Raw genomic sequence first — 27,785 nt, forward strand, 5'->3', positions numbered from 1 at the left:
AGGACTCCACTGCAAACTCAAAGGTCCCCTTTTAAACCAGCCTACTGACGCTTGGATGAAAATCAACTAAGATAATATTACTTAGCTTACTAAATATTTATTGAGTGTCCATTATGTGTTAAACACTGTGCTAGACACTGCAGATCCTCAGGTAAATAAAGAAATTATAGTCAGGGAAAGGTTGGGAAGCGATGCAGAAGGCAATGACAAGTGCCACCTTAGGTGTAAGTGGTGAGCTACTGCAGAAACATCCAATATAAGGCTCAAAGGGCTGGAGAAGGCTTAAAGGAGGGACTAACAATCAAGATGAGGCTTGAAGGAGTGACTGCAACAGCTAACATTTATTGAGCACATATTATATACATCAGGCCCTGTTCTGAGAACCCTGCATGAATCCCTCATTTAGTCCTTACAACAACCCTGTGAGGTAAATAACATTATTCTCTTCATTTTACAGATGAGGAGACTGAGGCTCACAGGAAAGGGTGGAGCTGGGATTCAAACTCGAGCAGCTTGGTTCCAGACTAAAGGAGGAGGAGAGGGCCAAATCAGCCTCCAAGGCAGAGGCAAGTGTCTTGAAACAATTTGGAAGGGAGGAAAGAAGTTCCCCAAGTCCCTTGAGGAACTGAAAGTGTCTGGCGGTGGGGACAGAAGTTCAGAGATGACTCAGCTCGATCTGCAGGTTAGAAGGGAAACCAGAGGCAGTGGATTTCTAGTCTGCTTTGGACTTTTGAACACTAGCTGTGTGATTCCTGCCATCTAACCCCTCCTGGCTTCAGTCTCTCCCTTTTGTAAAAGGCAATAATAACAATACCTGGCCCTACCACAGAGAATGGCCACGGGCACCAAATGGGAAAAATGCATGTTAACTTGATAGCAAAGCACAAATTCCTTCCCAGACTTGAGATTTCACCAGTCTCATTTCCCCAGTAGCTTCAAAGATTTGCAAACCCAAATCAACAGCGTTGTCGGAGCAGTAACAAGAGACTCTGAAGTGGAGCAACAGGGTAGGGGAAGAGACCCTTGGACCCTGCGTCCTTCGCCTGCATTCAAATTCACCACTTACTGTGTGATCCCAAGGTAAGCTACTCTCTCACTACCTCAACTCCATCATCTGGGAAATGGGGATGATAATGATAGCACTCACCTTATAAGTTGCTGTGAGGAATAAGTAACGCGTGTAATATGCTTAGAACAGCTCCCAGCACAGAGTAACGACGAAAACATTAACAGCTATCATTACTGTCATTATTAAGAACTCTACTGACTACTCATTCCATTCCTCCACGTTCTATGTGATAAAAACATGTGGGGATATTAGAGACCAGAGCTGATGAAGGTTTGCAACCCTACACAACCACACTGCTGCAGACATTCTTCCTGGCTCCCACGGGCTGGCAAGCAGCTGGCTGTCTGTCCTGGCAGAAAATGCCCAAAAGAGGTAAAAGACAGAGACCGCACACCATCTGTACAAACCAGGCTACTCTCGCAGTTTTTAGACAAAATCTAAATATAGTCCGTCCGATAAGCCTTGCGCTTTTAAGATAAAACTGTTCTTCGTACCTATACCCCTTCCCTCCCTCCGCACACCCATGCACACTCCCCCACACCTCCCAAGAAAAGTTTAGTCTTTTGCAAGACATACTTTCCCGTCCTGTTTTGACAGGCTCTTGCCACATTAACTTCTCTAATTCCAGACAGAGAAGCCTTTGCTAATTTCACAACAGGAAAGCACACAGGAAATTCGAGAACAAGGCAAATCTACACACAGAGCCCAGCATCTTCAAGCAAACTCACTGAGGTACTGACCCGAAGCAAGACGACTCTGGACTGTAAATGAGGTAGCTGCCTCCTAAACTGCGAGGGGACGGAAGAAGTCTTTTGCCTCTAAAAAACCAGATCTGAATACCAATTGCTAATGAATATTCATGAGCTGCTCCAGCTTGCTCAGGAGCCACCCTTGACTCTTAACTCCGGAGCTTGGCTTCCTAAACTGTTTCCCAAAGTTTTTTTCTCTGCCTCCTCTCAGAAGGAGAGGGTGGGAAAGTGTATTTAGGGCTTTTTGCCTCTTGCTCTTTCAAGTACTTGCTTTTGGTCCGGGCTTTTGGTTTTCTTTTTTCCTTTTTTTTTTTTTTTTTTTTTGTTTGTTCTTAAGGATTCAGATCAAATCAATTTTGCTCTTACCCCTTCTATCTTCCATAATTGGCAGCTTTTGTTTTCTTCCTCTTTGCTCTTTACTTTTCAGCCTCTGCTTGCTGTAGTCGGTCTCAGTGAGAGAGGTACTCAAGGAACAGAGATATAACAGACCCTCGGGCTCGTGGGAGGGGCTAAATTAGCCTGCCCCGTTTCGGAAGGAACCTCAAACCCTATGTCTTTTTCATTGAAAGGACAGACTGGCCGAGAAGTCCAACAGCTCATTCCTCTAAAGCTTCCCCGGGTTGCAATTTTTTGTATCTTGAAACAATGTATGTTCAGATATCTCTCTTCAGCTCTTTCCCTCTCCTTTTGTTACAGAAATCCATTTCTCCCCTTGAAAGGTTTATCTTGGCTGCAAGCAAAAAAAAAAGCTATTTACTTTTTGCAATTTTGAAGCAAGATAACAAGAAACTTGTTACCTTTATTCTGCTCTGCAGTAGTTATTTCCACTATTTGATCTTCCAGGTCACTTATCCGTTCTTCTGCCTCAGTTATTCTGCCATTGATCCCTTCTAGAGTATTTTTAATTTCATTTATTGTGTTGTTCATTGTTGTTTGTTTCCTCTTTAGTTCTTCTAGGTCCTTGTTAAATGTTTCTTGCATTTTGTCTATTCTATTTCCAAGATTTTGGATCATCTTTACTATCATTATTCTGAATTCTTTTTCAGGTAGACTGCCTATTTCCTCTTCATTTGTTAGGTCTGGTGGGTTTTTACCTTGCTCCTTCATCTGCTGTGTATTTCTCTGTCTTCTTATTTTGCTTATCTTACTGTGTTTGGGGTCTCCTTTTCGCAGGCTGCAGGTTCATAGTTCCCGTTGTTTTTGGTGTCTGCCCCCAGTGGCTAAGGTTGGTTCAGTGGGTTGTGTAGGCTTCCTGGTGGAGGGGACTCGTGCCTGTGTTCTGGTGGATGAGGCTGGATCTTGTCTTTCTGGTGGGCAGGTCCACGTCTGGTGGTGTGTTTTGGGGTGTCTGTGGCCTTATTATGATTTTAGGCAGCCTCTCTGCTAATGGATGGGGCTGTGTTCCTGTCTTGCTGGTTGTTTGGCATGGGGTGTCCAGCACTGTAGGTTGCTGGTCGTTGAGTGAAGCTGGGTCTTGGTGTCGAGATGGAGATCTCTGGGAGATTTTCACCGTTTGATATTACGTGGAGCCAGGAGGTCTCTTGTGGACCAGTGTCCTGAAGTTGGCTCTCCCACCTCAGAGGCACAGCACTGACTCCTGGCTGGAGCACCAAGAGCCTTTCATCCACACGGTTGCAACCTTGCCCGCCGACCACGCTCACCCAGTGCGCCGCAGAGTCTGGCTCCAGGTAGGGGGCGGGCTTCAGGGACCCTTCCTCACTCCCGGCCTCTCTCCCGCGGCGTCCTCCCCACTGCTGCTGCTCCCTCTTTCTCTGGGCTCCTGTTGCTCAGCAGGCGCCTGCCACTACCCGCCGCTGGCACCCAGCCCCAGCCAGCCGAGCCCACAGAACTGGAAACCAGCAACAATGTAGATCTTTTAGGATGTGTTTGATCTTAAAGGACTACCTGCTAGTGTTAGAGGGTCTCCTGCAGAGGCAGGGGGTGCTGTGGCTCACCATGGGGACAAGGACACTGGCCAAGAAACTTGTTACCTTGATACCCACCGGAAAAACTGTGGGACCCAAGAACAGTTCTTCCAGCCCCATAAATCTGATCACTTCTGCTCCCCTGATGAGCAATCCCTTTTAGAGGCTCATTACACCAGAAGAGCAACAGGTCACCCTAGCGAAAGACGCTGTGGCGACAGAAAGCGTGGCATCCGTCAGAAGGCAGGGTGGGACGGCAGGGGAGGCTGCTCGCTGGGAACAGCTGTCTAGCTGTACTGGTGCAAGCTGTCTGCCTTTTCCAAACCCTGACCTCCTACCTCTGAAGTCTTATGAGCAAGAATTGCCACACCCAGCCGTTGCCAACATGACCCAAATGCAGATGAGAAACTGACCAAAACATTTTAAAACTGTGTATATGAAGTTATCTTGAAATCAGGACAACAGCCAACCCTCAGAGAGGAAGGTAAGTTCCCAAGTCCCAAGGCTGCCTGTCTGGGCAGCTTCTCCCTCCACAAGCCTGTCACAAACCGTAGCATTTTAGATTTGAAAGAGACCTCGGACATCTAGTCTAAGCAAGGATAGAGGCGTGGAGATGTTAAGCTACAAGTTCATGTTCACATTGAGAGCAGGGAGCTGCTCTCCAGAACTTAATATAGTTTCTCCCATGGTGTAGGCTCTCAGCAAATTTTTGATAAATGGTTGAGTTAATAAACAGCAGCAAAGCAGACATAAATCTGATTTCACTGATTGCTAGTTCATGCTCTTTCTACACTGTTTCTTCAGCATGAGAGTTGGTATCTAAAGCCAATTGTACATAAGACATTTTTCTTCTAAATATACCATAAGCCATTAAATTTGTGACCAATAAAGATTGTTTTTGACTCTATATATAACATATATTCTCCATTATACTTTTAATCATACTTCAATAAAGGCAGGGGCTTTTTTTAGTTTAGGCGTCTCTGTTATCTGCACAGTGCTCAGCAGCATAGTATGTGCTCAATAAATGTTTGGTGCTGGACTGCCCTGGCGGTCCAGTGGTTAAGACTCTGCGCTTCCACTGCAGGGGGCACGGATTTGATCCCTGGTCAGGGAACTAAGATCCCACAAGCCGCATGGTGCAGCCCCCCAAAATAAATAAATAAAAATTTTGGTGCTTTAATAAATCTGGGTCTGCACAATACTCTTTCTTCACCCTACTAAAGGTTTCAGATTTAGAGCATTTGCCATTTATAATAAAAACTAATTATACTAAATGAAAATCCAGTGGATGCCTTCTCCAGAGCCAGTTTAAACTCCATTTCTAATAATATTGGTTTGATATCTGTCCTATTGTGGTAAAAAATTTTTTTACTCTTTTTTTTATTTAATTAATTTTTATTGGAGTATAGTTGCTTTACCATATGTGTTTACAATATGTATTTTGTGTTAGTTTCTACTGTACAGCAAAGTGAATCAGCTATACGTATATATATATACCCTCTTTTCTGGATTTCCTTCTCATTTAGGTCACCACAGAGCAGTGAGTAGAGTTCCCTGAGCTATACAGTAGATTCTCATTAGTTATCTATTTTATACATAGTATCAATAGTGTATATATGTCAGGACTTCCCAGGGGTAGAAGGTAATAATTTAGTGAAGACCAGGGGGAATGAGCTGTGTGGTTATTTATGTCCTTTTGATATTTAAATGGTTCTTACTCATGGTTGGTTTCAAGGCTAAAAGGAGACTGCAAAAGGATGGGGTTTTATCATTGACAGGAATGTCAGAGGCATGATAAATCATACTTCAAGAAACATGTTAAATGTTGTATGGCAATTAACAAATCTAATCTCAGGAATTCATAGATTTTTTTTTTCCACCAGGAACACACCCAAACCCCATCTTCTTACACCTGCTATAAACTAAGATACTAAGTCAGTACTCTTGTATTTGGTGTATGAATACTCAACAAACAAAATTTGCCAGCACCTTTTGAAAATCATATCAGATTTTCTTGACACTATTTGACATTGTACTTTGATAATCTATCAGCACCACATGCACGTCTTATCAAAAAAAAATTGTTTAGATTAACTCAATCATATTTGTAGTTCTCTACCATCAGTAATAACCTCTGCCCCCACTCCACCTGCCTGCTTACAGGTATTTAGGGATGATAAAAACCCACGTGAGGGATAGGAAATAGGGCATGGGGTGGATATAAAAGTACTCTGAGAGTATTTAGAATGCACACTGGTTCAGAAAATGCCCCTTCCCTTCTTTTAGGAGAGGAGTAGGAAAGGCACTGTCTCTCGGAGCTGAGCCATCATTCTCAACCCTACCTGCACATTATACATAATCACTGCAGGTGCTTTAAAAATGCTAATGCCCATCCCTACCCTCAGAGATTGGAATTTGGTCTGGAGTTCAGGTAAGGATTTCTCATAAAAGGGCTCCGGTGATTTTAATGTGCTGCCAGGGTTTTAGAGTTAAGGAGATCTAGGTTTGAATCATCACTGTGTAAAATTAGACAAGTTAGTGAGCCTCTTTGAACCTCAGTTTATCTGTGAAATAAAGATTTTTTTAAAAAAAAACCTACTTCATAGAGTCATTGTAGGGAAAAGGGAGAAATAAATGTGTAAGAAATCCCAACAGACACCCTAGCACATAGTTGGCACTCAACAAGTTTGAGTTCCTTTCGTCTTCACTTATATGCTAGGTACATGGTTCAGATTAAATAAAACATTGTCTTCTCTTTTTGTGTCCCTTACTTTCTCCCCCTCCCATATCTTCCATTTATTTTTCAGACCTTCTCCCCCTCCCATATCTTCCATTTATTTTTCAGAAGTAACCCCAAGGCAACTGAAGGGAATGAGAACAGAAGTCCCTTCCCTCCTACAGCACATAGTACCTCTCCACCTCCCCTCCCCAAATTTAATGTGATCCTACATATTCAACAGCAACTGTGGGACCAGGGACATGCTGAGAGAGGGGATTGGGGAGTGAAGTATGACCAAGGGTCACCCATGCCTTTGTTGTTCCAGGATAAGCAAGTGGCCTTGGTAGTCAGGAAGGAATGCCCTGAATTCTGAGTTAGGGGAAGCCCTTGAATGTTGCAGAATTGCCAGCTCTTCCAAAGTGGAAGTATGTGACCAGTTGCACCAGAAGAAGGCACGCTTAGAGCACATAGCACAGCAAAGTCAAGCACAGCAGACACTCAATAAGGAGTGTGCAGAATTGAAATAAAGGTCCTGAACTGCAGGTAAATGCCTGATCTGATCCCAGTACTTGATGAAGTCTGTGTTGTGTAAGCATTATCTTGGTTTACGTCAAGTATTTCATAACTGATTCATAACCACTCTTATCTGAGCTACAACTACCCCTCACTTCCCCTGCATTAGCTGAAATCTCTTGCATTTTCTGTTGAAAATGCAAGAGAATTACCTTTACCTTTACCTCCTTTACCTCCTTCATCCTTCTACCCCCACTTCAAGTGCCCTGATTCCTCTGAATGTCTCAGAGGTTTGCAGACATAATGAGTGAAGTGTCCCTTCATTAAAAAATGATAAAATTGTATTGCTACTCAAGAGGCAGGCCCCAAATCCATGAGTTTCAGGTATAATAACTGCTAACAGCTATAACATCTTTAAGGTCAAAGACATTCATTTCCAAAGAAAGTACTCACGATCTATGAAAATCCAATCGATTTATAAAAGCCCCAACTATTTTTTTAAAATTTTAACATATTTTTTCAATGCTAAATTTAAATAGAGATGGTAAACAGATCAGTGGCTGCCTGAGATTCACTGGGGTGGAGGGAGGTCTGAATAGGTGAAGGTCAGGGGACTATTTAGAGTGTGAAACTATTCAGTATGATACTGCAATGCCAATGTAAACGTGACAATATTCATAACCTATAGAAATTTAAAGGACAAAAATGAACCTTAATGTATACAGTTTTTTAAAAAAAATCATCCATGAGGTTAAGGGATCCCTGAATGGAATGTTGATTGTGACAAAAGAATCTAACTGTATTACGAATGTATGAAAGAGCCTCATTGAAGGGAGTAGGGGAAAGGGTACTGACCTGAGTCACTTTGGAAATGAGTGAAGTTTGTAAGACTAAAGGCAAAAGGAACTATACAAAAACATATCACTCTATTTGATGAAGCTGTTTCCCATGGGGATACAGGTTCATAATTCTGAGACCACTACATATGTATACTGGAATTGGACAATTATGTAAATAGATGACAGTAGGAGTCAGGGTTCTCACTGTTGGAGCGGAAGGTTACAGACAGGCAAGGGTAAGTGGCTAATTATAACAATCTATCACACTAATTTAAGATGTTAACAGAGGAAACTGGGCATGGAGTATACGAGAACTTTCTGTACTATCTTTACAACTTTTCTGTAAATCAAAAACTATTCTAAAATTAAAAGTGTAGCTTTGAAATTATGTTGTTAAGCATTGTATAGGTGTTTAAATGCATCTGTTCTACCGAAACCCCTTGTTGAAGGACATCTTTATTAAAGTAACTGCTAAAAGGACACGGTTTTGCAAAAGCATTTGTTACACATGATTTCTTGTTCAAACAGAATTCATTGTCTCTACATCCAGCAAAGCAAAGTTAACTCAGGCTGTGGGCCAAGACATGGAAACAGCATTGTTATATAGACTCAGTGAGATACTGGTAGTACTCAAATCTTTTCATCCATACACACAATATTCCCATTGGTCTAAAAGAAAAAAAGCCTCTAAGTTGATTCCCCACTGGCTAAAAAGTTTCCAAATAAGTGTCTCTGGAGAGAAGTCAGAAACTCTGGGGCCAAGGGAGGGCAGGAAGGAGAACTGACTGCTGGTTCCAGAACTTGAAAAAAATAATAACAAAGGAAGGGAAATGCCTACGCTTCTTCAGACGGCCACCGTCATGTGGGAACATTGCCAGAGAACTTATAATAGCTCCGAGAAGGAGAAAAGCTGGAGTTAAGAAAAATTCATCATATTTAACTGACCCTAAGTGCCCGACTGCATTTGCTAAGCAATGAAGATTACAAAGGGCATAAACCTCTGTCTTCTAATTCGGGACATTTCTGGTCCTAGGAGGCAGGGGAAATTCTTAAAGAACACATGGCTTCTAGAATCTTATGCTCAAGACCTTAACAGGGTGGCTCATACACCCAGTTTTTGAAGACAATAATAGCCCATAATACCAGGCCAGTCTGTAGCAAGAAGCTACCATGTTGCTGTTAATGCCTCTGCCTCTGCAGAGATCTGCCAGGGGTGAGAAACCCTGGAGACAAGGCCAAAGTCAGGCACCCTGCACTCCTCTACATTAGGCCCTTCATCCATTCAGGACCATCAAAGCCTGAAGAAATAAGAGAGTGGGAAAAGATAATAGTGATTTTTTGACTTTTGAGATTATTACTTAGCCTAGACAGTTATCCCAGCTCTTCCTTCAAGGTCTAGTTCAAACCTTAAATCTTTAAAGCCTTCCAGCTCCTCCAAATTCTGAGAGCATAATTCTTCTCTCAAAGTGACAAATAGCTTGGCACTTCCTTAATACCTTGCATTGCTAGCTTCAAGTGTGATTTATCTCATATACACAACGTAGAGTCTGACTGCAAATTCTTTTTCTCTCCTCCCCATCCACATCCTTCCATATTCCATAGCACCCAGTCCTAGGGGGAAAAGTTAGCTAGAACCTTTTAATAGATGAACCATTCTCAAGGAAAACCCCTCAGCATATGAATTGGTCACACAAATCTCTCCCAACTCTGAAATTTTCTGATCTAGTCCAAAGTATGTAACAATTCCTATTGTTTTTTTAAATTCATTACTCAGCATATGACAGGTAATCTTCCACTGCTGGATTGTAATCTTTAAAAGGTTTCAAAAGCCAACTGGGAGTCAAGAATTAAATTAAAATTCACCTGCATTAGGCACTGTTACAAACAGCTCATCTGAGTTGGCGATCAGATGAAAAGATCCCTTCCACACAACACTAAGCATGCACGTGCACAAAGACAAACACAGCATAACTTACAGTTCTGCCTGGAAACAGACTGATTTCTTTTGACATTAATTCCAAGACACACACTTAATTTCAAAACATTAAAATCTGTTTTTATCACATGTTTTAGAATTAAGGATATACAGACGATATGTAGAAAATGTCTGTAAGCCTACCCACACAACCGTTCACCTTATTTTCCAGGAAAAATAGAAACTACAAAGGGTTCCCTCATCCAAAGCCTCTGCAATGGCAAAGAGAAAGCTGCCGGATGAGAAAGGTGTCTGTGAGAGAGACAGATGCGGGAACACAAGGATCTGCACTTTGTGTGTCAACAATGCCTTGCAGACGAGACAATGTTTTTTCTGCTGCCATAATCCAGAGGATGGACAACATGGATTTTACAGGACATACTCAAGTGTGACATGCAACAGGAGGAAAGTAGAAGGAATTACCAGGATATAATACTTCATTAATATTTGACTAATATATAAATAATTACCACATGTACAATTATGTTACTGTGCTTTGAAAAGGGAGTAAGAAGAGAATCAGTGAGGAAAAGAATACTTTCCCCTTCTCTGCTTAACTGCCCTCCAGTTCCTTCTTCTGCCTAGCCAGAAAAGCCCTGTGAAAAAGAGACTGCAGTGCTCCCAAACAGCAAAGAGTAGGCCATGATTTATTATAGCTGTGCTACATCCCTTAGCCTCCCATACAGCCAGCACTTGTCATATTCTGCTTCTGTTTTGGTTATTTATGCATGGAGCAGATTCAATCTTAAAGCACCACATTTAGGTATCCAAGAAATTTTGCTATGTTTATTTTCTTTATATCAACTTAAACCCATCTCAATTCCCTCTTAGCTGCCAAGAAAATCAATTACAATCATTACTGGAGTCCCCTTACCTCCCTGGTTTACACCATAATCTCGGAGATATCAGAAAATAGGGGAAGGACTCCTAATCTCTCATTTACTTTGATCCCTTTTGATATTCTCACTGCCCAGCCTTGAAATGTGACAGGCTTTCTGTTCCAGTGCTGAATGGGGATGGAGGGGGACTGGAGAGGGAGCTTTGCCTCTGATGGAAGCGCTGGCCATCCTACTGACCAGGACACAACCACAGAACAATCAAGGGTGCCCAGTACCCATGGCCCACCAACTCCACCCCCTTCCCAGTGCTCCAGAATTTCCACTCTTCCCTGGCCCTCAAAGGTACCCCTTTATTTCTTCCTGATTACTCTATTGCTTCAGAGCACCTTGCACAATTTCAGTAACAAGCTAGGGTAGGACTGGAGACCCACAATAACTAACACCTTAACAAAGTATCCTGCCTCTTACACTGGTGGTATCATTCCTTCCCACCCCAAATTTCCCTTCAGTCCTCACTATACTCTCCATCACTACTAGACTTGGAGTTCTGGAGGGAAAGGACAGTTTACTACTCATTTTATATCCTCTAAAATACCTACCATGGGGATTCTCAACCACTGCACACAAGAAGTCAAATCCCCCCTCCCCAGTAAAAATCCAGTCCCTCCAAATATTTACTGATGTTTAAAAAAATTTTTTGCTACAGTTGAGTATAAATATTGTCACAGCAATGCCTGAGGCATGAAATGAAGCACATCAGGCAGCTGAGGTAGAGCAGCTTTGCTGTAACTAAGCAGTATGAGGTTAGCATATCACCAGGTAGGGCTACAGAGGAATTCCACGAGCTCTGCCTCCAAGAAGAGCACAGCCGAGCAGAACCAGCTCTTCTCCAACAGCAGCGATCCTGAAGAGCAACCCATAGATAACCCTGATACCTTTCTTGACATTATGGTGGCGACTGCATTGTAATCATTGCTGGCCTGATTAGTGTTGCTGTCAACCATTTAATTATCCCACAATATGTCTCCAAAAATTCTAAAATTTGAAGTGTTCCTCTGAAGAGACTGCTAGATGTTCACTCTTCTTAGTCTCATTTTCTTCCGATCTAAAAGACTATCCATTGTTTAGCGACCCCGCATAAAGACTACATTGCCCAGCCTATTTTGCAGCTGTGTGTACAAGAGCAGTGAATCACTCTGGGGCTAGCAACAATGGGTATCCATGACTACACTTGACCTGAAGGGGCAGGGAGAGGAAGGAAGAGGTTCCTGGAACCCACAGAGTAAGCTGTGGCTACAGAAGACAGTCATCTGACAAGAACTGTGGCTTCTGCATTGGGTTGGGGGTCCCCCAGAAGTAATTCTCAAAGGTAGGATTTCAGCACAAGTAGTTTATTTAGAAGCTATTCCAAGAGGCACTGGAAGCGGGATGGGTAAGTGAGACAGGGGAGGGAAGGAGGCCAACACATTGTGCACTGATCAGCAGATCACCACTGAGTGCATATGGGGCTCAGTCTCGATAGGGACCTCTAGGAGATGGTGAAGAACAAGGCTCAGAGTTGTCCCAAACTGGGGGAGAGGACAAGGGGGGTGTTTACCCACCAATTTCCATACATCATTGGTTAAGGGCTGCTTCCTGGGGATATCAACTGTCCAGCACCTTTGCTCTGCCCTGCGCATGGGGTAGGCATGCTTCCGTGGCCAGAAAAAGCCCTCAGGCAGAGAGTGGTGGGTGTTCACACAGGAAGGAGGCACCACCGTACATCAGGCACGGTGAGGGCTGAGGGTACCTGGGCGGGGGACCTATGGCATCTGCTACACCTTCAGTTAAGGACTGTAACCACTGCCACTCTGGGCCAGCAGGGAAGGAGCAGAGGAATAAATACCTGACCTCACTCTCTGCCCTCCAATCTCCTGCTGAACCTAATCAGAAGCCCCTTGATTCAGTTCACTCTGAACAACCTCGCACGGCACAGAGCAGGGTGGAAGAGGATGAACAGTGGACTGTGGAGCAAGCAGAGAATATCCAGCACATCTGCCTCCCACTGTTTCCAAATGTCTATATTTAAAATCTAGGACAGGGACTTCCCTGGTGGTCCAGTGGCTAAGACTCTGTGCTCCCAATGCAGGGGGCTGGGGTTCGATCCCTGGTCAGGAACTAGATCCCACATGACACAACTAAGACACGGTGCAACCAAATAAATAAACATATAAAACATTTTTTAATAAAATAAAATCTAGGATAGCACTCTTTGACTATAGAAATAATGTGATACATTTATATCTTCGCTAAAACTAAAGAAACCTGTGACTGGAAAGGACCTTGGAAAACATCTCTGTGAGTCCAAGCAGTAGAGAGAGCACTAAGAAAATGAGAGGAGGCTTAAGTTCTAGTTCTAGATCTAATAATTACAAATGATGCCACTTCGGGCAAGTCATTTAGTACTTCGGGCTGTTTCCTCATCCTTATAATTGGGCAAGGTCCTACTGACATAACAAAGATATTAAGAAAATCAAAACCATATAAAATACCCTGTAATTAAAAGGGTTATACAGTGAGGTGTTAGTATACCCTCACTGTTCCAGACAGATGAGAAGTAATACCACTTTTAAACACATTTAGGAAGGATATGCCACTATTTTGTTTTACTATGCCTTTTTCAATTAGGAAGATACTTACATATCTACCACCACAAAAAATTTTTAATGAGACAAGGCAAAAATAATTAACATGTATTTACTTAACAATTATTTCTGACCACTAATCCCCCACCAAAAAAATCTACATTCAATTAATTACAACAGTTTCTAACGAATAGGCATAGTCATTTTTCTCTAGTTATTTCCTTTTATTGTTGACAGTGTGCTTTACTCTTTTAACCACTTCTTTTATCCTTATGTGTTCAACATTTCTGATGATCCAGTAATCATGCCCAAGATCACAATTCTACATCTTTTCTCTTTTCACTTCTCTTTTAATGTAGAAAATAAGGCTAATGATGGAGGCACCATCAGATTATAGTAAGAAATACTAGGTGGAATATCTAGGTGCAATCACCAATCCAAGGAGTGAATAAAGTTACAATTATTGTTCCTAAATGGAGATGTCGGAGTTGCTGCCTTGTTACAAATCAGGAATCAAGATATCATTAACCCAGAGAAATTCATGAAACAAAAGGCAGTGTTTCCTGTGGTGTTACCACACTCTTACTGCCTTAAGATCCCAACCAGTGTAGTAACTCGTTTGGCTGGCCTAAAGTTTTCACGAAGGAACTCTGGAGGAGGGGAGATTGTTTTTAAATGTACCATCACTAGGAAAATAAGCATTTGATAGTTCTTACCCATCTACAAGGTAGAGGAAGGTGGAGACAAAGTCATTAAGGAAACAAAATAAGACATTTCGTAAGAATGAACAATTTTATAAAAAAGCGTGAACATAAAGATATCATTCTTTTTGCTGACTCTATTGTTTCAAGTCTTTGTGGTGGGTGGGAACAGGAAGGTTTTAAAGCAGGGGGAAGGAAAAGGCTTTGCCCTTTTCCTTAAAGCAAGTTAACTCTATTTTAATTAGCTTTCTGGCTGTTATCTCTTTGCTTCACATCAAGAACACTGCAACACCCCATTATCACACCATCTTGAGGAAAGAGATATTGCCCTTCTGAACTTTGGCAAGAAGCATAACAGACATAGCAGCTCAGGACTGACCACTCCAGGAAAGTTTTTGCATAGACCCTCCTCCCAGTAAGGTTAAAGGAAACTACTTAAAAAAAAATTCTCTATGAAATGATAAGCCATTTTCCGTGTAGGTAATTTTCATTGTCCATATTTACATTTTTGTGAATATAACTGTTAGAAACTCCATTTAAAATGCTAGAATGTCTGATATGTGCTTAAAAAAAGAGGGGGGAGGGAGGGAAGAGGGAGGGAGAGCGAGAGATGACGGGGAGAATATTGGAGAAGAAAATTCAAGTAAGATGAAATATATTCAGTGGTTAGCTAGCCTTAATAAGCTCTTATTTTTATACTCCTAAACTTGCTAAAGATTATTCCAATTTGTAATACCTAAAACAACAAACTTATATTAGGATTTAAAAAATTTTTCTGATGGAAGGGATATTCAAATAATTTAATTTACAAAGAATGTTAAGTGAATACTCTGATATTTACACAACTTTCATTCCAAATGTGGAAACTCTATAGATTGGTTTGGGTTTTGGCATCAGACTGCTAGGAATAATCAAACAGATAGATATTATCTGGGTGTTATTTTTAGGGTGCTGTTAAGAGAGCCTCAATCAAAATTAAAATACCTCTACCACCTGCCTGCTGAGATTTTAGACCTCTGTTAACTGTGGACAAATTCACTACACAATTAGTTGTAAATAGCCATGAGAAAAGTAACAACAGATACCATTTCTAGGTTTAAAATAGAAGAAAATGCATGTACTTAAATGAATTATAAATATTGATATTGATATGAATTGTAAATATTGATCTGACCAATAAATGGGAAAGAGGGGATAGAGAGATTATGCTCTCCCCAGAACACATTTTGAGTTCTTCTATGGCTGACTGACTAGTGAGAAAGTTCTTTCCCAACGAAATGGGTATTAATTAAAATAAATCTTTATGATTGTAAAGTATGAACTGCATACATATTATCTGCAGGAAATTCCTAGACAACTTCCAGACAGGAGGTAGAGATCTTGAGGTCATCTCTAGACTGAATTCTGACCACAGTATTCAGATACGGAGAAGAAATTCTAGAGAATAAATACAAATAGAGAGGCCTTACATTTTGGAGGTTGTCTAGGCTCACTGATACAAGAGTTTTGCTTGATTAAATGAGCCCCTTTTCCCCTCAAATAAGAAAAGTCAATGTACCAAAGCTATGACTCACCTCTAAAGGTCAGCAAACATTGTGAGTACCAAGTGTGATCACAACCCCTGATGTTAGAGCTCCATGTTATGGGACAAACTGGCATCCTATCAACTTCTGAACTTAAGCTGGGGCGTAACTTACTGTGGAAACACTGTTGAAGGAACTTCATGTTCTTGGAAGCTCCCTGGATTATAAACTCTGAACTAGAGCTAGCAGTGAGTGTGCCTAGACAAAGTTTGAAAGTTCATGTTCCCAGAGAAGTGGTATGCCTTCAAACCCAGGCAAGGGGCCCCTGCCCTAGTCCTGCACATTAGAGGGACCCATAAACCAGAAAACCATAAATGATGAATTTGGTAAAACTGGTATTTCTGTCACTCAGGACCCAGTGCTCAGTGATGACACTGGGTAATTCACAATCCAATACATCTGCTGCTGTGATTCACACCATTTAGGCACCAGAGAAACACTCTGCTACACTACCCTGTGTCCATGAAACACAACTATGTTCAAATGAAGAATTGAGGACTGTGGCACTGCTGATATCAGAGATGGACAATGTTTCACAGTATGAGGAGAACTTGAGTTGGAGAAATAATTAGGTAAGGAAAAAAATTAGCTCATCATATCTTTTCTCTCAAATATCATGACCACAATAGATTTTTGAATAGCAAAATATTTGTCATAGAGCAGAGTGTTCATTTTCTTGAACTCTCTACATCCAATATTCACAATTTAGCACAGTTTTGACAACAGTTGCACATGGTATCCGAGGAAAAACTTACAATATTAAACAATTTAATAATATCCTAAATTTGTATATACGTAAGTCTAGGTAAAACATATATTAAACACAACACCTATTCTTCACATTGATAGCTACAATTATCAATAGGTTTAGGTTTATAGAAACAATTTGTAATAATTAAATTTCAAAAAACAGTTAAAACTTTCAATTATATTTAAATAAATTTAACTTAAATTTTGATAGTCATTATTATTATGTTCTGCCTTTGAACTTAGCAGATAATATTGAATATATTTGAAAAAATAATTTCTTTCTTTGTTTGTTTTGGTTTATGTTTATTTATTTATTTTTTCTTATTAGTCATCCATTTTATACACATCAGTGTATACATGTCAATCGCAATCTCCCAATTCATCACAGCACCACCACCACCCACCGCTGCTTTCCCCCCTTGGTGTCCTACATTTTTTCTCTACTTCTGTGTCTCAATTTCTGCTCTGCAAACCGGTCCATCTGTACCATTTTCTAGGTTCCACATACATGCGTTAATATACGATATTTGATTTTCTCCTTCTGACTTACTTCACTCTGTATGACAGTCTCTAGATGCATCCACATCTCTACAAATGACCCAATTTCATTCCATTTTATGGCTGAGTAATATTACATTGAATATATGTACCACATCTTCTTTATCCATTCATCTGTTGATGGGCATTTAGGTTGCTTCCATGTCCTGGCTATTGTAAATAGTGCTGCAATGAACATTGGGGTGCATGTGTCTTTTTGAATTATGGTTTTCTCTGGATATATGTCCAGTAGTGGGATTGTTGGGTCATATGGTAATTCTATTTTTAGTTAAGGAACCTCCATAATGTTCTCCATAGTGGCTGTAACCATTTACACCCTCCAGCATTTTCTCCACACCCTCTCCAGCATATGTTGTTTGTAGATTTTCTGATGATGCCCATTCTAACTGGTGTGAGGTGATACCTCATTGTAGTTTTGATTTGCATTTCTCTAATAATTAGTGATGTTGAGCAGCTTTTCATGTGCTTCTGGGCCATCGGTATGTCTTCTTTGGAGAAATGTCTATTTAGGTCTTCTTCCTATTTCTGGATTGGGTTGTTTGTTTTTTTAATATTAAGCTGCATGAGCTGATTATATATTTTGGAGATTAATCCTTTGTCCAATGATTCATTTGCAAATATTTTCTCCCATTCTGTGGGTGTCTTTTCATCTTGTTTATGGTTTCCTTTGCTGTGCAAAAGCTTCTAAGTTTCATTAGGTCCCATCTGTTTATTTTTGTTTTTATTTCCATTTCTCTAGGAGGTGGGTCAAAAAAGGATCTTGCTGTGATTTATGTCATAGAGTGTTCTGCCTATGTTTTCCTCTAAGAGTTTGATAGTGTCTGGCCTTACATTTAGGTCTTTAATCCATTTTGAGTTTATTTTTGTGCATGGTGTTAGGGAGTGTTCTAATTTCATTCGTTTATATGTAGCTGTCCAGTTTTCCCAGAACAACTTATTGGAGAGACTGTCTTTTCTCCATTGTATATTCTTGCCTCCTTTATCAAAGATAAGGTGACCATATGTGCATGGATTTATCTCTGGGCTTTCTATCCTGTTCCATTGATCTATATTTCTGTTTTTGTGCCAGTACCATACTGTCTCGATTACTGTAGTTTTGTAGTATAGTCTGAAGTCAGGGAGCCCGAATCCTCCAGCTCCGTTTTTCTTTCTCAAGATCACTTTGGCTGTTCATGGTCTTTTGTGTTTCCATACGAATTGTGAAATTTTTCTTCTACTTCTGTGAAAAAATGCCATTGGTAGTTTGATACGGACTGCATTGAATCTGTAGATTGCTTTGGCTAGTATAGTCATTTTCACAATGTTGATTCTTCCAATCTAAGAGCACAGTATATCTCTCAATCTGTGTGTATCATCTTTAATTTCTTTCATCAGTGTCTTATAGTTTTCTGCATACAGGTCTTTTGTCTCCTTAGGTAGGTTTATTCCTAGGTATTTTATTCTTTTTGTTGCAATGGTAAAAAAGAGTGTTTCCTTAATTTCGCTTTCAGATTTTTCATCATTAGTGTATAGGAATGCAAGAGATTTCTGTGCATTAATTCTGTATTCTGCAACTTTACCAAATTCACTGATTAGCTCTAGCAGTTCTCTGCTAGCATCTTTAGGATTCTCTATGTATAGTATCATGTAATCTGCAAACAGTGACAGTTTTACTTCTTCTCTTCCAATTTGTATTCCTTTTATTTCTTTTTCTTCTCTGATATTTGTGGCTAGGACTTCCAAAACTATGTTGAATAATAGTGGTGAGAGTGGACATCCTTGTCTTGTTCCTGATCTTAGTGGAAATACTTTCATTTTTTCATCATTGAGAATGATGTTTGCTGTGGGTTTGTCGTATATGGCCTTTATTATGTTGAGGTAGGTTCCCTCTATGCCCACTTTCTGGAGAGTTTTTATCATAAATGGGGGTTGAATTTTGTCAAAAGCTTTTTCTGCATCTATTGAGATGATCATATGGTTTTTATTCTTCAGTTTGTTAATGGTGTATCACATTAACTAATTTGCATATATTGAAGAATCCTTGCATCTCTGGAATAAATCCCACTGATCATGGTGTATGATCCTTTCAATGTGTTGTTGGATTCTGTTTGCTAGTATTTTGTTGAGAATTTTTGCATCTATATTCATCAGTGATATTGGTCTGTAATTTTTTTTTTTTGGTAGTATCTTTGTCTGGTTTTGGTATCAGGGTGATGGTGGCCTCATAGAATTAGTTTTGGAGTGTTCCTTCCTCTGCAGCTTTTTGGAAGAGCTTGAGAAGAATGGGTGTTAGCTCATCTCTAAATGTTTGATAGAATTCACCTGTGAAGCCATCTGGTCCTGGACTTTTGTTTGTTGGAAGATTTTTAATCACAGTTTCAATTTCATTACTTGTGATTGATCTTTTCATATCTTCTACTTCTTTCTGGTTCAGTCTTGGAAGGCTATACCTTTCTAAGAATTTGTCCATTTCTTCCAGGTTGTCCATTTTATTGGCATAGAGTTGCTTGTAGTAGTCTCTTAAGATGCTTTGTATTTCTGCAGTGTCTGTTGTAACTTCTCCGTTTTCATTTCTAAATTTTATTGATTTGAGTTCTCTCCCTCTTTTTCTTGATGGCTTATCAATTTTGTTTATCTTCTCAAAGAACCAGCTTTTAGTTTTATTGAGCTTTGATATTGCTTTCTTTGTTTCTATTTCATTTATTTCTCCTCTGATCTTTATGATTTCTTCCCTTCTGCTAACTTTGGGTTTTGTTTCTCTTTCTTTCTCTAGTTCCTTTAGGTATATGTTTAGATTGTTTATTTGAGATTTTTCTTGTTTCTTGAGGTAGGCTTGTATAGCTATAAATTTCCCTCTTAGAACTGCTTTTGCTGCATCCCATAGGTTTTGGATCGTCGTGTTTTCATTGTCATTTGTCTCTAGGTATTTTTTTATTTCCTCTTTGATTTCTTCAGTGATCTCTTGGTTATTTAGTAACGTATTGTTTAGCCTCCATGTGTTTGTGTTTTTTACATTTTTTTCCCTGTACTTGATTTCTAATCTCATAGCATTGTGGTCAGAAAAGATACTTGATATGATTTCAATTTTCTTAAATTTACTGAGGCTTGATTTGTGACCCAAGGTGTGATCTATCCTGGAGAACGTTCCATGCCCACTTGAGAAGAAAGTGCAATCTGCTGTTTTTGAATGGAATGTCATAAATATCAATTAAATCTATCTGGTCTATTCTGTCATTTAAAGCTTCTGTTTCCTTATTAATTTTCTGTTTGGATGATCCGTCCATTGGTGTAAGTGAGGTGTTAAAGTCCCCCACTATTACTGTGTTACTGTCGATTTCCTCTTTTATAGCTGTTAACAGTTGCCTTATGTATTTGTTGGAAGCCAACCTGGAGCCTCTGTGCCATGACAGGGTCATGGAACAACAATCCAAGACAGCGCTGCAGGGCAGTGCTGCGCCCAGGAAGCTGACTAAATCTCTTCTGATCTGTTTTGTAATTTTGTGCTTCTGCCTTGAAAAAGTACATGGGGGATTTGCTCCCCGTCCCAAGCTTAACCGTGTAAAACATCCTCTTCCCCCTCCCAAACCAAAACTTACGAATTGGGACTTTTTAACAACAGCCCCTGGCTGGTGGGAGAAAAAACAAACAACCTGGAAATGTAGGGTTGTTTCTATGGAAAACACCAATAATAAAAAAACAATGGCCCTACATGGGAGTAATAAATGATTATGGGTATTGTTGGTGCTGGTATAGGATAAATTAATCATACAGAGTCAACTGCCAACATTGGAATTGTTGACTCGTCCATTCAGACAAGGCGTCATGCCCAGAGAAACACAGTGATAGATTAAATTGTGAAAAGTATTGTAGATGATTTAGGGGATACATTGTTAAAATCTGTCCGTGCGGACTTCTAGGACACATAGGAAACGTCAGGAAACTTCCTCCTCCATAGTTTCTTTTAATGGCTTGTTACATATTAGCTTGGCTTTGTTATTAGTACGGATTGAACCAACTCTAAGAAAAAACAATGATGTTTTGAGAACCTTTAGAATTACTTTAAGAGTACATCTAGAAATATTAGGTACAATCTATTATAAATATCTTCTGAGGTTTTAGTTAAACACCTGATGATGAAATCACTTAGGGTATATAAATCTGACTGTGAGAAAATAATAAAAGAGAGAGACCATGATTGCACATACACAGTGTTATTGATTTATTTAACTTCCCCTCGCCAACGCTGTCCATCCCTTGGGTATTCCTGGACCTGCAGGAGCTGGACTCCCGCATGTATTGAGGTGCTCCTATGTTGGGTGCATATATATTTATAATTGTTATATCTTCTCCTTGGATTGATCCCTTAATCATTACGTAGTATCCTTCCTTGTCTCTTGTAACATTCCTTATTTTAGAGTCTATTTTATCTGATATGAGTGTTGCTACTCCAGCTTTCTTTCCATTTGCATGGAATATCTTTTTCCATCCCCTCACTTTCAGTCTGCATGTGTCCCTAGGCCTGAAGTGGGTCTCTTGTAGACAGCATATATATGGGTCTTGTTTTTGTATCCCTTCAGCAAGCCTGTGTCTTTTGGTTGGAGCATTTAATCCATTCACATTTAAGGTAATCATTGATATGTATGTTCCTATGACCATTTTCTTAATTGTTTTGGATTTGTTTTTGTAGGTCCTTTTCTAGAAGAAAAATAATTTCTTGAAGACATTGTTTGTAAACTTTTTAACATTTACTTTAATTTAAACTTTCTCTATAAAAGATATTCAAAGTTTGTATAAATTTTGTGGCAGTTTAAAAAATTGGCCTCAATTTTTTTTACACACCTCCCATAGAGAGGTCAGGGGGGTTGTCCATGTAGTACCCTGAGTAGGCTTGAAACTTCTTCAGCTAATGAAGTAAAGTAGAAGTGACACTATATAACTTTTTTTTTTTGTAGAATACAGATTTTTTTATTTTATTTTTTAACATCTTTATTGGAGTATAACTATTTTACAATGGTGTGTTAGTTTCTGCTTTACAACAAAGTGAATCAGTTATACGTATACATATGTTCCCATATCTCTTCCCTCTTGCGTCTCCCTTCCTCCCACCCTCCCTATCCCACCCCTCTAGGTGGTCACAAAGCACAGAGCTGACCTCCCTGTGCTATGCAGCTGCTTCCCTCTAGCTATTTATTTTACATGTGGTAGTGTATATATGTCCATGCCACTCTCTCACTTCGTCACAGCTTACCCTTCCCCCTCCCCATATCCTCAGGTCCATGTTCTAGTAGGTCTGTGTTTTATTCCTGTCCTACCACTAATCTCTTCATGACATTTTTTTTTCTTAGGTTCCATATATATGTGTTAGCATACGGTATTTGTTTTTCTCCTTCTGACTTATTTCACTCTGGATGACAGACTCTAGGTCTATCCACCTCATTACAAATAACTCAGTTTCATTTCTTTTTATGGCTGAGTAATATTCCATTGTATATATGTGCCACATCTTCTTTATCCATTCATCTGTTGATGGACACTTAGGTTGCTTCCATGTCCTGGCTATTGTAAATAGAGCTGCAATGAGCATTTTGGTACATGACTCTTTTTGAATTATGGTTTTCTCAGGGTATATGCCCAGTAGTGGGATTGCGGGGTCGTATGGTAGTTCTATTTGTAGTTTTATAAGGAACCTCCATACTGTTCTCCATAGTGGCTGTATCAATTTACATTCCCACCAGCGGTGCAAGAATGTTCCCTTTCCTTCACACCCTCTCCAGCATTTATTGTTTCTAGAGTTTTTGATGATGGCCATTCTGACCAGTGTGAGATGATATCTCATTGTAGTTTTGATTTGCATTTCTCTCATGATTAATGATGTTGAGCATTCTTTCATGTGTTTGTTGGCAACCTGTATATCTTCTTTGGAGAAATGTCTATTTAGTTCTTCTGACCATTTTTGGATTGGGTTGTTTGTTTGTTTTGTTATTGAGCTGCATGAGTTGCTTATAAATTTTGGATATTAATCCTTTGTCAGTTGCTTCATTTGCAAATATTTTCTCCCATTCTGAGGGTTGTCTTTTGGTCTTGTTTATGGTATCCTTTGCTGTGCAAAAGCTTTTAAGTTTCATTAGGTCCCATTTGTTTACTTTTGTTTTTATTTCCATTCTCTAGGAGGTGGGTCAAAAAGGATCTTGCTGTGATTTATGTCATAGAGTGTTCTACCTATGTTTTCCTCTAAGATTTTGATAGTGTCTGGCCTTACATTTAGGTCTTTAATCCATCTTGAGTTTATTTTTGTGTATGGTGTTAGGAAATGTTCTTATTTCATTCTTTTACATGTAACTGTCCAGTTTTCCCAGCACCACTTATTGAAGAGGCTATCTTTTCTCCATTGTATATTCTTGCCTCCTTTTTCAAAGATAAGGTGACCATATGTGTGTGGGTTTACTTCTGTGCTTTCCATCCTGTCCCATTGATCTATATTTCTGTTTTTGTGCCAGTACCATACTGTCTTGATTGGACTTTTAAGTCTATATCAAAAAGGCCATTCAGGTTCTGCCTTGTTCACTAGAACACTCACTCTTGAAGCCCTGAGCCACCATTAAAAAAATCCAACTATCCTGAGGCTTCCATAGTGTGAGGAAGCCTAAACCACAAAGAGAGACCACATAATAGGCATTCCATTTAATAGGCCCAACTAAACCCAGTCTTCAAGTATTCTCAGCCCAGGCACCAGACCTGTGAGTGAAGAAACCTACAGATGACTCTGGACCCCAGCCAGTAAAGTCTCTTCCAGCTCTTCAAGTCTTGCCAGCAGAGACCCCAGACATCACGAACCAAAGATAAGCCATCTCTGCTGTACCCTGCCCAAATTCCTGACCCGGAGAATCCATAATGACAATAAAGTAGTTGTCACTTTATGCCACAAAATTTTGGTATGGTTTGTTATTCACAAATAGATAACTAGAATGCTCTGAATACAGTTACATTTTATTTTTTAACTTAGATTGCTGAAGATGATTATTAGTTAAACTAGTGATAGAAATTGTAAAAGTGGAGGGAAGGAAAAAAATGTTTAAGAGACAAAAGCAGAAATAAGAACTTCCAGTTTTGGCAGCATGAAGGATTCAGCAACGCCTCTCTGTAATAAAACACATAAATGCTTCAAGGAAGAATGAATAGATATATTTTTCCATATTCTTGCCGGTTAAGTACAATTGAAAACTCTGGACACTGTATATAAAAAAATAAGAAGATTCTATAAGATAGAGAGAAAAAGGCAGATTGGCTAGTGACCTAGAGATCCTAGAAAAGACACAGTGATGAGTTCCCAGGATTTATTTTTGCCTTATACATCCCAGACTTGGAGGAAGCTGGCTCCCACTCCCACCCAGCAGTAACAAGCAGCATTGCTCCCCTGGGTATCAATGGGGACTGAGTGGGGAACCAGGACTTTCACTGCCACCTGGCAGTAATGGGGCAGCACATCCCTTCCACAGTAGTGTCAGAGGAAGCTGACTAAAAGAGAAGTTAATTAAGATATAGAGCCCCATAACATAATAACCAAAATGTCCAAGTTTTGACCAAAAATCCATCATACCTATAACCTAAGATCACAAACTTAATGACAAAAGATAATCAATAGACACCAACACAGAGATTCTAGTTTAACTCTAGTTTAAATTCCACCTTAGTTTCTAGTAAAAAATTCTAATTTAAATATGTAAATATATTTAAAGTAATCATGTGAATCAGTCTTTGAGAGTTCTAATTATTATGAAAGTATGGGTAAGCTGCTAAAATATGTTACGATTTCCTTTACAAAATTATTTCTCTTACATACGAAAGAAGTCCAGAGGTAGGAAGTCCTGTGCAGGCACAAAGTTTTTATGGGTGTCACGGATCCGGGTTTCTTCCATTTTGCTGCTTAGCTTTACTTACATGTCTTCCCATGTTCCAAAATGACTGCTCAAGCTCCAGCCATTTCACTCAGAATTTAAGCAGCAGGATAGAGAAGGGAGGAAAAGGGGGAACAGCTTTCATCCCTCAAGAGATTTCCCTGAAGTCCCATCAGTTCATTAATGTATATCTCCTTGGTCAGAACTATATGTAAAACTCCAACTTGCTGCAATGTAGTATCTTTCAGCTACATTGTGCTCAGTAGAAAATGGGGCTCTGTTTATTTGAGAGAAAGGAGAATGGGTATGTGGTCAGCAATTAGCAGTCTACTCGAGATTCAGACTGGAGAAAAGGTGGGACTATAGACAGTCTCCAAAGGATGAAATGAGGAAGAAAAGTAAAAAAAGAAAAGAATGGAAAAGAAAAGGAATAGATACCAGATACCCCTCCTACATTAAGGAGAAGGATAACATCATAAGTGAGTTTCTATTTAGGAATGGTAGGCAGTGTCTAAATAGCATAATACTATTAATACTAACAGCTAAAGAAAATTTTTTAAATGGTTTCAAAGTGAAAACATATTTCTTCCTTCTATAATGTATTCTTTGTTTATTAATCTCTTAATAAGCAAGGAAATTAATTCCTCCAGAGTTACTAAACTTTTGCTTTCTGTTAAACATATAGGCAATATTTATTTGATTTACTTGGATAAATGCTTGTGAACCACTGTTTAAATTACAAAGTTATTGGACTTCCCTGGTGGCTCAGTGGTTAAGAATCCACCTGCCAATGCAGGGCATGTGGGTTCAAGCCCTGGTCCAGGAAGATCCCACATGCCGCAGAGCAACTAAGCCCATGTGCCACAACTACTGAGCCTGCACTTTAGAGCCCACGAGTCACAACTACTGAGCCCACGTGCCACAACTACTGAAGCCTGTGCACCTAGAGCCTGAGCTCCACAACAAGAGAAGCCACCACAATGAGAGAAGCCTGCTTACCACCATGAACAGTAGCCCCCACTCACCGCAACTAGAGAAAGCCCGCGTGCAGCAATGAAGACCCAATGCAGCCAAAAACAATAAAAATTTTAAATAAATAAATTACATAGTTATTTTAATCGTGGTTATTATAAAAATTAATGATGGTTAAAAATGCATTCTGGGGAGAGAGACTCGGGGGGTGGGGTGGGAATGGTTATGAAAGAACAACAGGAAGGAACTTTGTGGTGATGGAACTGCTTTGAATCTTTACTGTGGTGGTGGATGCATGAAACCACATGTGATAAAACTGCATAGAACTTAATATATGCGCACGCACATGTAAAAGTAAAACTGGGAAGATCTGAAGAAAATGGATGGATTGTATGAATGCCAATATTCTGGTTGTGTGTACCATAGTTTTGCAAGTTGTTATCTTTAAGGGGTACACAGTATCTCCTTGTATTATATCCTACAATTTCATGTGAATATACACTTATCACAAACTTTAAAATTTAATTTAGGGCTTCCCTGGTGGCGCAGTGGTTGAGAGCCCGCCTGCTGATGCAGGGGACACAGGTTCATGCCCCGGTCCAGAAAGATCCCACATGCCACGGAGCAGCTGGGCCCATGAGCCATGGCCGCTGAGCCTGCGCGTCTGGAGCCTGTGCTCCGCAATGGGAGAGGCCATGACAGTGAGAGGCCCGTGTACCACAAAAAAATATATATATATATATTAATTTTTAAAATATCAGTTGATGAAAATGATTCAATGCATATTCATTGCTTATTTTCTTAAGGAAAAAAAATTGAGAAGCTTGCCTTTTTATTCTCTTAATGGCATATTTTTATTAAGAGAAGTTATCAACTTTAATGATAAACTATTTATCAATCTTTTTATGATCAGTGATTTTTCTGTCCAGTTTAAGAAATATTTGCCTTCCCCAGATCATAAGGATGTTCTCTCATGTTATCTTCTAGTAGCCTTGTTGTTTTACCTAAGTCTACAATCTATGTGAAATTGATGTTTGGGTATACATAGCTAAGAGTCAAGACACACTGTTGTCTTATGAATATCCAATTGACCCAGCATAATTTATTGATAAGCTCACACTTCCTCACTGCACTGCTGTATCACTTTTGTCATAAATCAAAAGACTATATATGTGTCGGTTTGTTTCTGGCCTCTATTCTTTTCTATTGGTCTATTTGTCTATCTTAGAGCCAAAGCTGTACCATTTTATCCTAATAATGAGTTTATCTCAATAATAAGAGGTGATATATGGTAGGTATAGGCCCTCCAACTTTCTTCTTCTTCGAGACTCTCTTGGCTGTTCTTGGCCTTTTGCAATTACATATACAGTTTACCCTTGAACAAAGAGGGAGTTGGGAGTGCCAACCCCTACCCAGTCGAAAATCCACAGATCATCTAGTAACTTAGTATTTACTATCGAAAAAAATCTACATGTAAGGGGACCCACAAAGCTCAAAGCCATGTTATTCAATGGTCAACTGTAAATTTGAAATCAGCTTGTCAATTTTTACCACAAAATGTCAATTTTTACTGGGACTGCACTGAATCTATACATCAATTTGGAAGAAGTAATATGTTTTCATTAAAAGTTCTTCCTAGCCTGAATTTGGTACAGCCCTCCATTTATTTAGGTTTTCTTTAATTCCTCTCAGAAATAGTATAAAGTTTGATATGAAGAGATCTTGCACTATTTTAGATTTATTCATAGGTATTTAATTTTTTATATTATTATAAATTTTATCACCTAAAATTTTTTATTTTCTAATTTATTATTGCTATAATATAAGAATACAATTGAGTTTTATATACTGACCTTGTATTTATCCTTTCCATTGCTCTTAACTTATTCCTGCATTTCTGTGCTTCCACCTGGGATCATTTTTCCTTTAGCCTGAATAAGTCCCTTTAACAATTCTTTGTGTGGGTCTGTAACAGAAAAGTTTTTTTTCTCAATTTTCATTTTCTAAACACATTTGTATCTTCATTTTGAAGTCTATTTTGCTGGGTATAGATTTCTAGGTTAACTTCTTTAAAAACATTATTCTACTTTTC

The 27,785-nt window shown here is 39.5% G+C and overlaps 1 protein-coding gene across 6 annotated transcripts in view; it reads right to left on the minus strand.

Annotated features, from left to right (window-relative positions):
- Positions 1–27,785, minus strand: part of ENTPD1 (ectonucleoside triphosphate diphosphohydrolase 1) — a 128,764-nt gene that overhangs the window by 97,412 nt on the left and 3,567 nt on the right. For 2 of the 6 annotated variants that reach the window (XM_067024964.1, XM_059054513.2), the window contains exon 1: positions 2,185–2,358. The exons of 2 other annotated variants lie outside the window; for them this stretch is intronic. Coding sequence is in view for 1 of the 4 variants with exons in the window: in XM_059054513.2 (XP_058910496.1) it covers positions 2,185–2,200 (16 nt within the window). In the remaining 3 variants the exon portion in view is untranslated. Of the gene's footprint in view, positions 1–1,809; positions 2,359–27,785 lie in introns of those variants that run through there. 2 more of the 6 variants (XM_067024965.1, XM_059054519.2) reach the window with 2 other exon arrangements.

The sequence above is a fragment of the Kogia breviceps genome, chromosome 2 (genome assembly GCF_026419965.1).
Source record: "Kogia breviceps isolate mKogBre1 chromosome 2, mKogBre1 haplotype 1, whole genome shotgun sequence".
NCBI lineage: Eukaryota > Metazoa > Chordata > Mammalia > Artiodactyla > Physeteridae > Kogia > Kogia breviceps.